Source organism: Centruroides sculpturatus, unplaced genomic scaffold (assembly GCF_000671375.1).
Source record: "Centruroides sculpturatus isolate CEXI.00-Female unplaced genomic scaffold, Cexi_2.0 scaffold345, whole genome shotgun sequence".
Taxonomy (NCBI): domain Eukaryota; kingdom Metazoa; phylum Arthropoda; class Arachnida; order Scorpiones; family Buthidae; genus Centruroides; species Centruroides sculpturatus.
Genome location: NW_019384515.1, coordinates 593,709 through 609,446, shown reverse-complemented (window position 1 = coordinate 609,446; position 15,738 = coordinate 593,709). Strand labels below are relative to the sequence as shown.

Here is a 15,738-nt window from a genome sequence, read left to right as displayed (position 1 = left end):
AATTAAACATTTAATACAAGATTTTTGCCTTATATTTTACAATACAATTCCGACAACTTGTCGGTATTTAGCAAAGGGAACTTGTCTTCCTAGCCTTAACATTTGAATTTTCTTCGGAAAGGTCTTAAGTTCCCCGAGTAAGATTTTTGTTTCGTATTAGATTATATAAGTCTGGGTTGGGTGTATTACTGAACTGCTGGTATAGTAAGAAAAGTTCTGTTCTTTCTCTCTCATATATGTAGCAGTCAAAGAATGGGTGATTTAAATTCAGTTCTTCACCGCAGTCACAAGCTGCAGTCTGTCGTCTGCCAATTCTTTTTAGGTACTCATTACCGTTGCAGTGTCCAGTATATAACTGGCTGCTTATAAAATCAACTAAAAGCCATCGTAAATCTTTTATTCGTTCTTCAATACTTGTCAGGAGCCAGAACGTATATTATCCTTTATTGGTGTTCGATCCAGTAGCGTAGCGTAGTGGGAGTGGCAGGGGCGGCTCGCCCCGGGCGGCACTTTTTAGGAGGTGGCAAAATTACCTTTTAGGGAGCGGCAAAATTTCACAATAAATAATAATAATATCATGTAAAAATTTGAACCAATCTATTCTATATTTGCGTCGCGCCTACGATAGTGCTATCACCCGGACAGTCCGGGAATCGACTCACCGTCCGGTGAACTAGTAATTTTATCCCGGAATATCCTGCACAACCTGTTGACCTTTTTCTTTTTTTGTTTTTGCTTGTACGAATCATTCGTATTCATATACACCTCCAATGTCCAATACAGCTAAGTCATCTAGGTTACTTACGTTACTCCTATCCAATTCTCCCTAATCGCTAACTGAACCGGTATGCACTGCACATTATTCTTCGCATTGCAAAATGACATACGCAAGCGTCAGGAACTTCTGTTCGAACAAACTTCACCTGCCATCCGGGCAGCGATTTTAAAAAGGTGGCAACACTAGCACGGAATTTTTCATTACTTATTCTGTGACAAAACTGAATTTTAGTTTTTTAAATTGAGATACCTAAATAAGGGGGTGGCGAAATTTTCCTTTGCCCCGGGCCGCTGACACCCACGCTACGCTACTGGTTCGACTAACTATCTTGCCACTCTTTATTTGTTTCATTCCTTATAGCTTTTAAATGTTTGAAATTGGAATTTTTCTGTAAGTGTCTACTTTTTCTAGTGTTTTACACAGTGCAGAAATACCATGTACCGGTACCACTAATAGATCTTTGAACGTTTATCTGAACTATTAACATAACTTACTAATATTTTACAACTAGAAGTGTGATCTTGTCTTTTCCCTTGCATAAACTGTTTATTAGTTGCTGAAGCGCATTACGCGCTTTAAAGTTTCTTAAACTTAAACAGAAAGAAAATAGAATTTTACAAAATACCGTTCAAATCGCTCTCGTAATCGAAAAAACTGATTACGTAAATAAAAAAAATCCAGCAACGAGTTGCGTAACTTTCCTGGCAACAACATTTAAAATTGTGTATGGCGCCATCTATTATGATATTTTTTAAAAACTTTTCTGTTATTAATTAATATATTTCGTGAAGTGATAAAAAGCCTAATTTTAGGGTAAAAACTCCACGTGGCCAGTCCCGTGGAGTTTTCCGAGTTTTCTTTACGCTTGTAACTCCTAAATAAGGCTATTTACATAGAAAGTTCTATACAGGAGGCATCCTCCTTTGACAACTCATCCACATGTCGCGTTGCGGTAAACGAATAAACCAAACTTTTTTACTGGAGAGAAGTGGCATTAAGATATTTTTATTCGAGGTAAGTGGTCAGAATACGATTACTAGTTACAAGTTGTACGAATCTAAAGTATGTGAAAACGCTGGATCCTTGTTCAATGAACCAACGTTACCTCGGCGTTTGTAGCTGACTGGATGCTTTCCACATATAGCTTACATTTGTTCCTGTAATTGATTATAACAAACTAAACTAGGGAAATAGATGCAGAGAAGTTAAATTCTATGTATTTTATCTGTTTTAATCGAAGATCTGGAAGAATCATATAAAGAAACACTCTATATGATTCCTCCCGACACAACCACGTCCATTGCCATATAAGAATTGCACGCATTTCTTCGTGGAAACACATCGTGGTACTGAAATACAATATTGAAATTGCAACAGTTGATTACAGCGCATAAGCGAAAATGAGTGCAGCAAGACATTTTGCTTGGTCGGTGTGCTTGCGCCATCGAACAAAATGAATTTGCTCAAAGTTAAAATGTTTGGTTTAATGATGTTAATTCAAAGTACGCTGAAGTATAGGTGATATAAATGAGATAAATTAAAAGATACATCGATGAAAATTTATCCAGTAATCATATATAAGCATCCAGTATTTTAATCATTTCGAATTAAACCATAAGAGTACACACAAGTGTAAACGTCTGAGGATTGCAGAATTCGCCACGTTTCCTTACTAACTCCAGATTCATTATTATACACTGTATTCTCTCTGTTAATAAAAATTGGAACTTTTTGAGAATGATGTGTTCGGGAAGATGAATCATCATCTTATAATTTATGGAAGGTTTTAATGAATCGCAGAAAGAGGCAAGTGCCCATTTGACCTCTCCTGCGGAAACCCATGATTTGAGACAATTCTGTTTGAAATTACTAACACGTTCTTCATTTTATACTTTTATGAATACGGAATTCTTTATCTGAATTTGAACTTAAACTAAATGAAAATGTTTCACGCGCGCCATCCCAGATGCTGAGTGTTTTAAACTGTTTTAGATAAAACGTCACCATATTTGGGTTTTCGTGTGAAGCCGAAACAGAAAAACCTACACCGCGGAGCTCAGTTTCGATTTCCTAGAAAATACCTAGTAAATAAATTCACAAATAACTAAGAAAACTAAAGACAAATAGCATTAAAATGGCATCAAGTGGAAAATTTTGTCAGTGTTGTTAAAGATAGGTGAAATAAAATCTATGTAATTTCAAACTGTTTTCAGTTAAACTCCTACAATAATTAGAAATATTTTTCTCGGGCGACGAACCACGGAAGTACAGGGACGTAGATAATGAATATACGGATAACAAAAACTACTTGTATATAAACAACTGTCAATAGTTCCTTTCTGCGAACTAGAAACAACAATCTTAAATTTAAAAAAAAAAATGTTTCAATTAGTTTATGCAGCTTTTTTTTTACATATTAACATTTAAAAATATGAAAATTTTGTTTTGTTTTAATTCAAGTGATGATTTATTTTCTCTTGCAAAATACATGTTTGTTACAAACGAAAGTCTTAGGCTATTTTCCGTTTCATATAAAAGAACTTTTATATTATTAATTATTATAAAATAGCAAAAAGCTTAATTTTGAAAGTAAAGATTAATTTTATACCAAAAAAAGATTGTAAATGCTAATAGCGAGAAAAACTTTCATTAACTTCGACCCCACTCGACATATGACACGTGATCTCCCTCTATCTTCCCATCTCTCGACCTATAACTGACAAAATTCAATAGTATCAATCCTTTTAGTACAAACTTTCCTGTAGAATTTCAGACATTTTCGACAAAAAAGACATGAGTTATTAAGCTACAAATTAGGTAAAAGAATCGTGTCCCCACACAAACATCCATACACACTGAAAAATTCCTCAAATCTTTTTGCATTTATCGACGTTTCTAGGTTTCCGAGTAAAAAAATATAAAAATCTTGGGGGGGGATCAATTTTTGACCGATCGCCATTATTCCCTCTGTTATAATATAACAAAGCCGGGAAAATAAAAATACAAATATCAACATTCGAGGTAAATATGTGCATTTTTCCTAATGCGATTACAAGAAAGGAAGAATCAAATTATAACATTTAATTATAATTTAATTGACAACATTTTAATGATAATAATCGTTAATTTAATTAGATTGGATTTATGATTGAAGCTTTAGATTGTTTAAACGAAAAATCCGGGTTAATTTTAATCAATTTGTTTTGAATATTTATTATTATTATGTTGGGTTTAGTAGGTAATACTTGGTTTAAACCGGTGGCTGTGTACTATGCCGGACCAGAGTCAAGGCATAGCAACCAAAACAAAACTAAAATTAAATGTGTGTGTCAGTGTCTGTATTAAGGAATTTCCTAACAATATGGCATGTATTCAATATAGCGGCCTTCTGTAGTGTGATGTATGTATTTCTACTCAATTGTAATGTTCCCAGGCTTTTGTGTAGCATGTGTGGTATCACACCTGTACAGGAGAGAACAACAGGTACAATAACTACCCTATCCATCCTCCACAGATGCCTTATTTCCTGGGCAATGCCTTATTATTATTATTATTATTATTATTATTTTAATCATAAAGAAACAGTTGATATGGATTAAGTACTTATAAAGCTATTGTAATCGTCAAAATTTCCCAATTTTGCTTAATATAAATACAGTACAAAGAAACGAGAGGTCGAAATGTCACAATAAATAATTTCTCAGTCTAAGATACACTTTTTTTTTAATTATATGAAACAAGTTATTCGGTAATTTTTACTTTCTTTCCATTTTAAAATTTTAATTACGTTAATATTAATATTAAATTTTAATATTTTGTAAACTGAAACGATATTCTGCGGTAGGAAGCGAAATTTAAAGGAAACGAATGTTGTCACTCTTCTTATTTGGACGAGTCCATTAAAGATCATTCTCCTTTGACTTTCTCTATAAATAGTCAACACACAAGATCATTTTCATATAATTTTCCTATAAATCAAATTAGGCACTTTATTCGATAATCAAAAATTTTATCTGTCTTCATTATTTATGTACGTTCTCAAATCTTATAAGAGTTAATAAGGTATGAAATATATATATATTTATTTATTTTTAATTATTTATTAAATTTCTAACTCTGAATTTCTATGCTTTATATTAAATTGCTTTCATTTTTTAATATTTTAAACATAATTTTTTAAAAATTAATGCCATAATTGTATGCCTTCTGCCCGATTTTTGGCCGATCGCCTTACTTTCCCTCTATTATAATATAACAAAGGCGGGAAAGTAAAAATACAAATGCGATTATAATGCGATTATATATATATGCGAAATGCCCCCAATTCTGGGGATCCTAGCGGCTCGATAAATATCAGAAATTTTTTGGGGTTGTCTGATCCCGTCTCCCATTGTGATCCTAATAAAATTGGGATCCTTTTGGTGTCCATAAGCGAGAGAAGCAAAAACAAAACCGTAAAATTTTAAGTAAGAATTTTCAATTATTTTTAAATCTATTTTTTGCAGTTTTTTTACTTTAAAATAAACTTTTTAAAAAAGTACAGTGATTAATTATTTGAGCGAACTTCCTTATAAGACGGAAATGGACAAGGAAATAAAAATTAGAAAAAAAACTTAAGATTAAAACGAAAAAAGGAACTGAAGCAACTTGATTCTTATATTGTATCTATTTAAGCTGTTTTTTTTTTAATTCTTAATTATTCTTGCTGTATAAAAAATATATTAAAATAACTTTTCTGACGAATCATAAAACGCATTTAATTTCTAGATATGTTTTAGAGTTACAAAAATCTTAAAAATACAAATTTTGTACAAAAATTAATATTTTTAACAACTAAAAAAAACAATAATTTATTGGCAAACTAACAGTTTCTGGCTAGTTTAAATGTTTTTTAAATGTAATATTTGCTGAAATCTTAGTTTGTATTTGTTTGTTTAACCGTAAATTCGCGAGATTCTTATTAAATATAGGCTGTTGTATTAGATATATATTTCGAGGAAAACTTCAAAATATTTGTCTTATAAGGCAAATATATACAAAAATTATGTTTAAACAACAGTAAACAAACTTATCTTATAGAGGAACACGTACGTAATAGTTGCACTGAAATAATATTTAATTTAATATACTTAATTTTACTAAAAGATATTGAGACACGCATTCAGAATAAATTTTTACATTTTATTTATGTTACATTATGTAAATTATTGTATTTGTATCGATAATCATTGAAAAAAAAGATTGGAAATCGACTTTTATACACACGTCTTGATTGTACAAATTCTCTATTCTTAAAACTGAATTTTTAATAAATTAGCACTGTAAAATAGTAATTAAATTTTATATTTTAATGCCTTTCTATAATTCAATGATGTTATTCTCTTATTATATTAAACAAAATATTATGTACTGTACGTTACTATTTATCATAAACATGAAATCAAATGATACACTGAAATTCTTTTGTGAGATTACAATATATAATGTAATTATGAAATTTATATAAATATCCCCCCACATACACATTATTTTAACGTATTTTTATATGAAAATAAAATTATATTTTAAATTTTTTTCAGCAAAATGTATGCATTTTTATGCCTATTAATGATGTTTGCTGCAAACAGCGATGGTATGTAGTAATTTTTTTTAACAAAATTAATTATATTTTTGTTTTCATTAATAATTAACGTAATTTTATTCGAGATAATTAAATATTTTCAAATAATTTTTGTAATTAAAGAATTTAACATAGACCTAATACAATAGACTAAACAGGAACTGAACTGGTACAAAATAAATATAAATTGTATACAATTTACTTGATGCTTTCAGTTACTAAGCGCTTTGTTTGCTTTGTTAATGATAAATTTCGCCTATTAACTGAATGACTTTGCTTAATAAAATGGCCGTTTATAATTGATAGTTACAAGCATCTGTATATACTGTATATTAGAGTCAGGCCAACGATAATAAATATGAAAAATTTCTCATTGTCGGGTTTTGAATGAATATAAAAGTAAGGTGAACAATGTACTTGTTTTTCTACTCCTAATTTTTGTAGTACGGTATAAATTTAAAATACGCATCTATCATGGGAGGGAGATAATTTTCCGATACAAAAATATTGGGATATGTCCCGTCTCCCCTTGTGTATCGATTGGCCCATGGTTACAAGCAATATTATTGTGAAAATGAGTATAAGTAAATTGAGCTAAATATATAGCTAACAGACTGCATTATGCATTGTTTGTACTGTACTTGTATTAACTCTTAGTTTAAGGTACTGATCAATTTGCAGTTTTATTTAATTAGTAAGTTAATTTATAATTTATTATAAAATACATTACTATAAATTGCAAATAATGTATCTTTATCAGATTTACAAATAATTTATTTTTCTCGGTATTTTTATCTTTCAATACCACGTGGTCTTGTAAGCTGGGAGCCGCCATATTGAATTCTACAAAGTTGGGAGTATCAACGGAAATGTTTATATTTACTTAGCATCTGAGTAACTGAAAGCACCCACCAACTGTATAATTTTAATTTTATTTAATTGATTAATACTTTCCAAATGGGAGGGATCACGTCTCTCCTTGAAATACAATTTGCGCGATTGATTTATAAACTGTATAGGTCTATTAAAATTGCTAGCATTTAATTAAAAATAATTTATTCTATCATTATACAAATTTTATCTTTAATAAGATTATATATAAATTTTAGATGCAAACGCAGATCAAACTGAAATGAACTCATTAAATGAATGTACGGATTGTTGTATCTTACCAAAACAATTTAAAAATGGAAAAATAATTTCTCAATTCCCTGGTCATACTTTAAAAATTCCAAGTCATACTGTTATAAATTTTAAATGTAGATCTAATTATAAATTAAAAGGAAAGAGAACGAATAAATGCATAAATGGAAAATGGTTATTAAAGCATCCAACGTGTATACGTAAGTTAAATTTTTAAACTAGGAAACTGTTTTCAATTTACAATTAAAAAATTACCATTGTAGCGAAATCCTGCCAACCTCCTCCTCTTGTGGAACACGGAGAACCCATATTGCAATCTAATAAAGCAGAATTTCCTATCTCAACTCGAGTGAAATATCGATGTGATGAAGGATACGAGTTAAGAGGAGGAAACGAGTTGATATGTATCAAAAGGGGATTCAGTTTGGAATGGTCGGGAGAACGTCCCATTTGTACAGGTAAATAAATTACTTAAATTTTTGCTTATCTAATTGAATAAATATTTAATTCTTGTGGATTTTTTTTTTGTATCAAATAAAATTTCTAATTTATTTTTAAGATATAAAAGATTGTCGCGATCCGGGGATTTCTTCTGATGGTTACCGTCTGGGAGAATGTTGCAAAAAAGGTAGCACGGTTCATTATAGTTGCAATTCGGGATTCACGTTAGTAGGAGCCGAAACAATTGTTTGTACCGAAAAAGGTTGGAGTAATCCACGACCACTTTGTAGACGTACGTTCTATTCAAAATTCAAACCAAAATTTGAAAATTTAGTTTAAAAATATTTTTTATTAAGTTTTAATGGAAAAAATAATTATTTATTTCTCTTTTAAGCCGAAGAATTTTGCCCCGATCCTCCCGTTATCCCTCATGGAAATCTTGTGGGAAAAAAATCAGGAGACTTTTATCAAACTAACGATGAGATATCAATCGAATGCGAAAAAGGATATTCTATTAGTCAAGGAAGCGATTTGTTGTTCTGTGATAGCGGACGTTGGGATGATGAATTTCCTCAATGCTCAGGTAGATGACTATTGAAGTAAATTAAATATGAATTGTAGGCTTATACAAGATAATGGTGAAATCTGAATTATGATAATCCAATATTGAAAATAAATATATAAAATGCAATGTGCTCATTTGGGGTTTATTTCATAAGATATTAGTTAGAGATGGATCTAAGAATCTTACAGAGGGAACAATTTTCATAACTGACAACTAAAAAAAAAAAACACAGATAAATAAATTTAGTAATGCAAATTTAATTGATAAGTTTAAAAGTTTATAAAATATTTTATCAGATAAGCCAGAAAAAACAAATGATTTCAAAATATTATTACCTAGAATTAATATAATTGATTCAATTATTATTAGGTCTATAATGATTTAACTATAAATATTATTCATTTACTAATAATTAATTATTAATTTATGTATTATTAATTAATTAATTTTAAAACTGCAATGCAAACAAAATAGAGATACAACTATTAAATTTATTTATAACAGTAATAATCATTAATTTATCATCAAATATTTGACTTAACACTACAGATTTTTGACCTTTGACCTTATATTTTGCATATTTTCAAATGAAAATAAAACAGCCAGCAACGAGTTGCGTAACTTTCCCGACAGTAGAGTTAAAAGTGTGTGTGGCGTCATCTATTATGATATTTTATTAAAAAAGACACTTTTTATATTATTAATTATTATAAAATAGCAAAAAGCTTAATTTTCAGGTGGGGACGAGTTTTGTAAAAATTGTAAATGCCAATAACGAGTAAAACCGTCATTAACTCAAACCCTACTCGAGATACGACATACTACCCCGTTTATTTTCCCACCCTCTCGACCTTTAACCATCAAAATTTAATAGCATCAATCTCTTTAATACACAATCCCCCCTGCAAAATTTTATAAATTTTTGACAAAAAGCACAGGAGTTATTAAGCTTTAAATTGGGTGAATAAAATCGTGTCCCCGACAAACATACTAATATCCATACATATAGAAAAACACCCCAATTTTTCCCCATTTCTCGACGTTTCAAGATCTCCTGAGTCCAATAATGTAAAAATCTTGGGGGATCATTTTATGGTCGATCTCCATCCTCAGTTATATGCAATAGCCAGAAAAGTGTTGAACAATCAAATTATATTAAATTATCTTTTTTAATAAATTTTTTTCCTGTTAATATTAACCGTTTGTCAATGTTCAAATTTACAAAATATTCTCATATTTTTATTAATTTCTAGAAAAAAAAATCGTGTTTATAAATTTCTATTTCTATCTTAGAATATGAGAATGTCTTTTTATTTATTTATTTGTATGAATAATTATAGAAATCAAATGCAAATTACCAAAAATACCGGAAAATGGATTTATTCACGAGAAAAACCAAAGCATTTTTCCGTTCCAATTTGAGATAAATTTTGGTTGCCAAGAAGGATTTATTCTAATTGGAAACTGGTGGAGCGCGTGCACCGAATTAGGCTGGAGTTACCCCATTCCAAAATGCCAAAGTTAGTAGGTTCGTATTATTACCAAATATATATTTTTCTTGTATTAAAAATTCTCTTTGCTTTATAGAAATTCGTTGTCCCGAACCTCCCACACCGGAAGGCGGATGGAAAAAAGGGAGAAGTTATGAAATTGGTGACATAATGGAGTTCGGTTGCTTTTCGGGATATCAATTACTCGGATCTGCTAAAAGACAATGTCTTCCAAATGGCAGATGGAGCGGTGAACTTAGTAGATGCGATTCAAAAGGTAAAACAGCAAAGTCATTTTTATTAATATTAAAAATTATCGAACGTAACATAGCTTAAAACATTTCTAGAAAATGACTGTCCGAATCCTGGAATTCCTATCAATGGAATCAAAATTGGACGTTTATATAAATTTGGAAACGTAGTGAAATTTCGTTGCTTACCTGGAAAACAGTTAGTTGGATCTAAGCAAAGAATGTGCCAAAACAATGGCGAATGGTCTGGATCTGAAGCAATATGTCTTGGTAAGTAAGGATTTAAATACTGTATGATGCTACCATAATAAAAGACTTTATCGTACTTTTATTGTCCATTTTTTGCTAAATTATAATTTAAGAAAGCTTAATTTTTTCATTACTATTATTGCATAAGATGTAAAATTTCAAAAATAAATAAAGATTAGATTTATTATAAGATTACGATTTGCAGAATTTTATTAATATTGAATCTTTCGTTGAAGATTATAGTTATATATCATGTAATAAAAATTCAAATAAAATCATAAATATAGGCCTATAACTATAAGCCTTTACAAGTTAGATATGTATTTAATCAATTCTATATAAAACCAAGCCCAAAATATAGTAATAATAAACAAGCGATACCCTAGATTTTAATCGAGTTATAATTTGGCTAATTAATTATAAAGATATTGTATAACGCACAGAAAAGTGGCCGTCAATCCTCATCACGATCTCCAGTCGTTTGAGGAAGTTGGTGGATGTCACCGGTGTCTACATTAAATTTTAAGATATGTATCCGTGTTTCCATTTAATAAGGTACACAAAAAATAATTTTCATTGACTTTGCATTAGAAATATAGAAATTATAGTGATTTCTCAATGCGTAATTATTTTTCACCCATCTTGCATAACCTCTGAACAAAATATAATTGATCACATTTCATAATCTTTCAGAATTTTCTTTTATTTTACAAAATATTCTGTAGATTATATTTAAATTATATATATAATATTGTAGTAAATAATACGATGTATTTTATTTATTTAAAATTAAAAATATGTAGATTAAATACACTATATATTATTCTTACTACAGTATAATATTATATTGTAGACGAACACGATTTCGATCGAAAAGAATCAGTAAGTTCTCGTCTGCAAGAGATAATAGATGCTGAGAAGACTGAACAGGAGGATATTTTAGAGGATTATAAAGAATCATTAAAAGAAAATTCTCACATTGTTTCCCGAGCAATTAATCTAAATCATCCAGATCGCTTGGTATTTTATTTTATCTTCGATATCTCCGGCAGTATTGGAAGTGAAGATTTCAAGAAAAGTGTCAATTTTGTCAAACTCTTAGTCAAAAAAGTGAGCTAAATCATTTTTTTTTAACAAGATAAAAATGCCAATAAATAATGTTTTAATATTTTATTTAGATTGGAGTAAGTGTGGATGGAAGTAGAGTGGGAGTTATGACTTTCAGCAACGAAGCCATTATAGAATTTTTTCCTATGATTTTTACTACTACTGAAGATGTTATTACTGCTTTGGATAATTTAAACTTTACAAGTGAGTTAAATATAATACATACATTTAAATTATAGACTCTTCTATAATAATTATTAAACTGACGGAAGAATTTCACACGCGTGTTTTTTTAGAGGGAGGTGGAACTGCTACCAGGTTGGCTCTTAAAGAATTAAAGAATAAGATGATTCCTTTAACGGAAAATACGCTTGGAGGAAAACAAAAACCAATTGTGTTTCTAATGACAGATGGTAATTAATGCATTATAAAATTTTACAATTATTTAATCTCGAAATATTTCTGTACGTTAAAGTATGGTAATTAAAATTCTAGGTAAGGCTAATATGGAAGGAGATCCTATGCAAGATGCGGACCAACTGAAAGAATATGGAGTAGAGATATATTGCATTGGAATAACGGGTGATCGACAGATGAAAACGTTGTACGACATTGCTTCAACAAGGGATGAACATGTTTTCATATTGGATTCTTACGATACTGTCGATTGGCTAATACAGGAAATTATTAACGGTTCAGTTGGTAAATATTATATACTTAACTGTTTAAATCTAAAAGTAGAAAAACTTGATAAAACACATTTCCTATATACAGTTGTATGAAATGAAGTGCAAATAGATAAACTGATATATTGTATTGTAAATAAATTGATTTCAACGACAGATCTAATTTATTTGATATTAGATTGTTGGAAATTATGCATTTTATATTTAAATTATTATAATAGGAAAAGAAATATGTCTTTATTATATAGCAATCTATAAAAATTAATTATAAATGTAACATATTTCAGATTATTCTGTTAACTGCGGTATACAGAAATCGGTGTTGGTAAAAGGGGAAGAAGAAGAAGAGGAGGAGGACAATTTAGGACGTGTAATTGGAGGAAAAAGAGCAAAGCGTCCGTGGCCATGGATGGCAGCATTATATTTTGCAGACAATGCTGATGAAGATCTAGCTAAAGCAGTGGTAAATATTTCATCTGAAGCAATATAATTCGATTTTAAAACTATAGGAGACTTAAAGTCTTATAAAAAAAACTTTTTTCTTTTATTTTCAGCATCGATGTGGTGGTTCTATAATTGACAAATATTGGATCCTGACAGCAGCTCATTGTTTTTATCAAAACGATATTCTCATAGACAAGAACCACATAGTCGTTTATTTAGGTAAATTATAACTGTATTGTAGTAGGTCTAATGGTAAAATTTTAGATGCTACGACCTCTCATGTCATTATTTAGATGTCATATACACTTTTAAGGATGTTCTTGTTATAAAGGTTGACAAGAAATTTGTATTCTGCTGAACAGAAACCAAAAATTTTATGCTACTTCGTATGATTTCAAGCATTTTTATCGGTATAATCTGAAAAAAATATATATTGCATTTCTCTTATTTTTTTAGTTGACCACAGTTAATTAATTTAATATAATATTTATCTGTAAATGTCATTTTAATTTATATATATATATGTGTTATTAGATAATTAAAAAATAGCTTTAATACTTCAACACTTATGAATTCGTGGTATGAGAACTCCCAAGTTGACTTTCACAAAGAAAAAGATTAAATGAGAATTAAATGAAATATAAAATTAAAAGAAATGGTGACGATTTAGGAAAATAGCCACACATAAATATAACGGCTATGCTGTAAATTGTCATTTATATGAAATTTATTTTTTCAGATTACATTTCTCCATTTAAAACTATCGTTACTTTAAACTGATTTCAGGTTTGCTCAACGTAAAAAATCGCAAGAATCTCCAAAAAATAAGAATAGAGAAATATATCTTTCATCCACAATACATCAAAAAAACACATCATAATGATATTGCATTGGTTAAATTAGGCAGACAAGCGGAGTTCAACATGTTCGTACGACCCATTTGCCTTCCACCTACATTTTCAAGTGAGTTCTTTTGTACATTACCTTTGCTTTCGTTATTTTATTTCATTTCATTAACATGTTTCGTTTCCTCCTATAATTTCACTTTTTTTTTTTTTTTAGAATTGCCAAAAGATTCCCAATTGTATCGAGAAGGAGAGAGAGCAGTCGCTATTGGTTGGGGTTACGATAAACCTGTAGCAGAAGTGAAAGAATATCTACAGCCTATCAGTCACTTAAAACGAGTAAAATTGCCTATACAGAACGATATTACTTGTAAGAATAGTTTAAATGGCAAATACGATTTTACGGACAGAATGTTTTGTGCTGGAAAAGGAAAAGGTAATTACAACTATAGTTATATAATAGGTTTCAAATAAAACGATTTTGCGAAGTAATGTGGAAACGAAAAGTTAACATATTTTAAGTCAATGAGATTACTTTGCCTAAGTATGTCTAACATAAATTTGTACAATAGAACAATTTATTTGGCTCTTTCTTTTGGCTAAAGATTATGTGACAAACTATGCATTAGGTCGCTAATTTCGTTACAATAGATTGAAATGCAAGTATGATGAATAGAAAAAATGCTTGATATGAATTCTTCCATAAATGTAGGCTACACGGAATAATACTTGAGAGTAATGCTTTCGAATATTTGCCATAACGAGCATTCAGTTTAATAAATTCGACTATTTCCATTAGTTTTTAGTATCGGATCTTATATAAATTTTTATAAATCTTGATTAAAAATTGTTAATCTTTCAGGAGACGAAGATACTTGTAAAGGAGACAGTGGTGGACCTTTGATGCAGCGAATGAAAAATGACTTAGGTCAAAAATATTGGACTCAAGTAGGCATTATTAGCTGGGGTGTAGGATGTGCTCAGAAAGGTAATTACGGCTTCTACACTCACGTTTCCAAGTTGGTGGAATGGATTGAAGAAACTAAGAAAATTGAATAAAGATATATTGTTCTCTTAATTTCGATGGTAAAATTTCGGTATCGAACTTCGATCAATTTGCTGAATGTAACTTAGTCCGTGACTTCAAAAGAACCTGGCTGGAAAAATAAAGATTTTTAAGATTTAAATTGTAAGAATAATGTAAAAACAAATAGTACATCTCATCTCTTAAAAATTTCAAACCCGATATTATAGGGTATCCAGACTGTAAAGATGAAATTTAGACATCTCGTGGAAAAAAATGTTATAAAACGTTTGATGTAGTATATAACTTAAATAGGGTAATCAAAGGGCATGCGGAGCCCACCAGTGGTCGAGTGGATTCCGTCTCCACTCATCGGCAGAGACCAGACTCTAAACACCGGGAGTTCAGTCGTAGGTTCACGCTGGTAGCATGGAGTTTTTACGGATTTTCTCCACGTTCATAATCGCCTGAATAGGGGCCAGCTTCCCATAATTCCTCCTGGAAAGGCATTCTATTCTCCTCGCGTACATTTAGGCCGTCTTTTATAAGGCCAGCTCTTTGGAGCGATCAACCACCAGTCTCTCGGAGTAAAAGCGAATAGCAATAAACTCCATATGAACCCAGTACAAAGACCAAAGGGCATGCCATCACATATTTCGTTGGAAATAGACGCATCAACAATGTCTTACAATACGAAAATTCCGAAAAAACACATTCGCACGCATGCTATTGTTTTATCACTTCAAAAGTGGCCACAATACAACGAAGGCTGACGATTTCATCTGCAAAACGTAAGTTAAAGCGTTCGTGGGTGATCAAAGGCTAACCAACTGTTGTAAATGTAAAGAAACATAAATCGGCCCTTTGACAAAGTTATATTTAATTATAATTATATTGACAGATTTTCAGACAGAATCTTTAGAATTTTTATTACTTTTAGATGTTAATAATTTTAAATATTATGAAAAACAATTTTTAAAAGCGAATTTTAATTCTTTAAATTAAGTAAATATTATGGAGAATTTTTTGATTTATCTGTATTATGTAGTGAATTACAATATTTATATTTGTATCCAGACTATATTGGCGAGTCAC

General features: G+C 30.1%; 1 protein-coding gene across 2 annotated transcripts; it reads left to right on the top strand.

The window, feature by feature from the left end:
• Window positions 1-4,686: 4,686 nt before the first annotated feature.
• On the top strand, window positions 4,687-14,823 carry LOC111622553 (complement factor B-like). Of its 2 annotated transcripts, XM_023364965.1 has the most exons (18): window positions 4,687-4,840; window positions 6,358-6,410; window positions 7,508-7,741; window positions 7,805-7,999; window positions 8,101-8,274; window positions 8,377-8,565; window positions 9,888-10,067; window positions 10,135-10,314; window positions 10,385-10,558; window positions 11,391-11,647; window positions 11,716-11,848; window positions 11,941-12,057; window positions 12,140-12,346; window positions 12,618-12,793; window positions 12,885-12,993; window positions 13,561-13,737; window positions 13,837-14,055; window positions 14,482-14,823. In XM_023364965.1, the coding sequence occupies exons 2-18, from the start codon at window positions 6,362-6,364 to the stop codon at window positions 14,676-14,678; spliced, it is 2,967 nt and encodes a 988-aa protein (XP_023220733.1). In that variant the 5' UTR covers window positions 4,687-4,840; window positions 6,358-6,361; the 3' UTR covers window positions 14,679-14,823. The 2 variants fall into 2 exon arrangements, with proteins under 2 accessions (XP_023220733.1, XP_023220734.1); XM_023364966.1 differs by lacking the exon at window positions 7,508-7,741 and having other exon boundaries at window positions 14,482-14,821.
• The last annotated feature ends 915 nt before the right edge of the window (window positions 14,824-15,738 follow it).

Bases quoted from the DNA above. Each gene is read 5' to 3' on its own strand.
- LOC111622553 (XM_023364965.1), top strand. From the start codon at position 6,362: ATGTATGCATTTTTATGCCTATTAATGATGTTTGCTGCAAACAGCGAT. The intron at 10,068-10,134 runs GTTAGTAGGTTC...TTTGCTTTATAG, and splicing joins CCCCATTCCAAAATGCCAAA to AAATTCGTTGTCCCGAACCT. The intron at 10,559-11,390 runs GTAAGTAAGGAT...ATTATATTGTAG, and splicing joins ATCTGAAGCAATATGTCTTG to ACGAACACGATTTCGATCGA.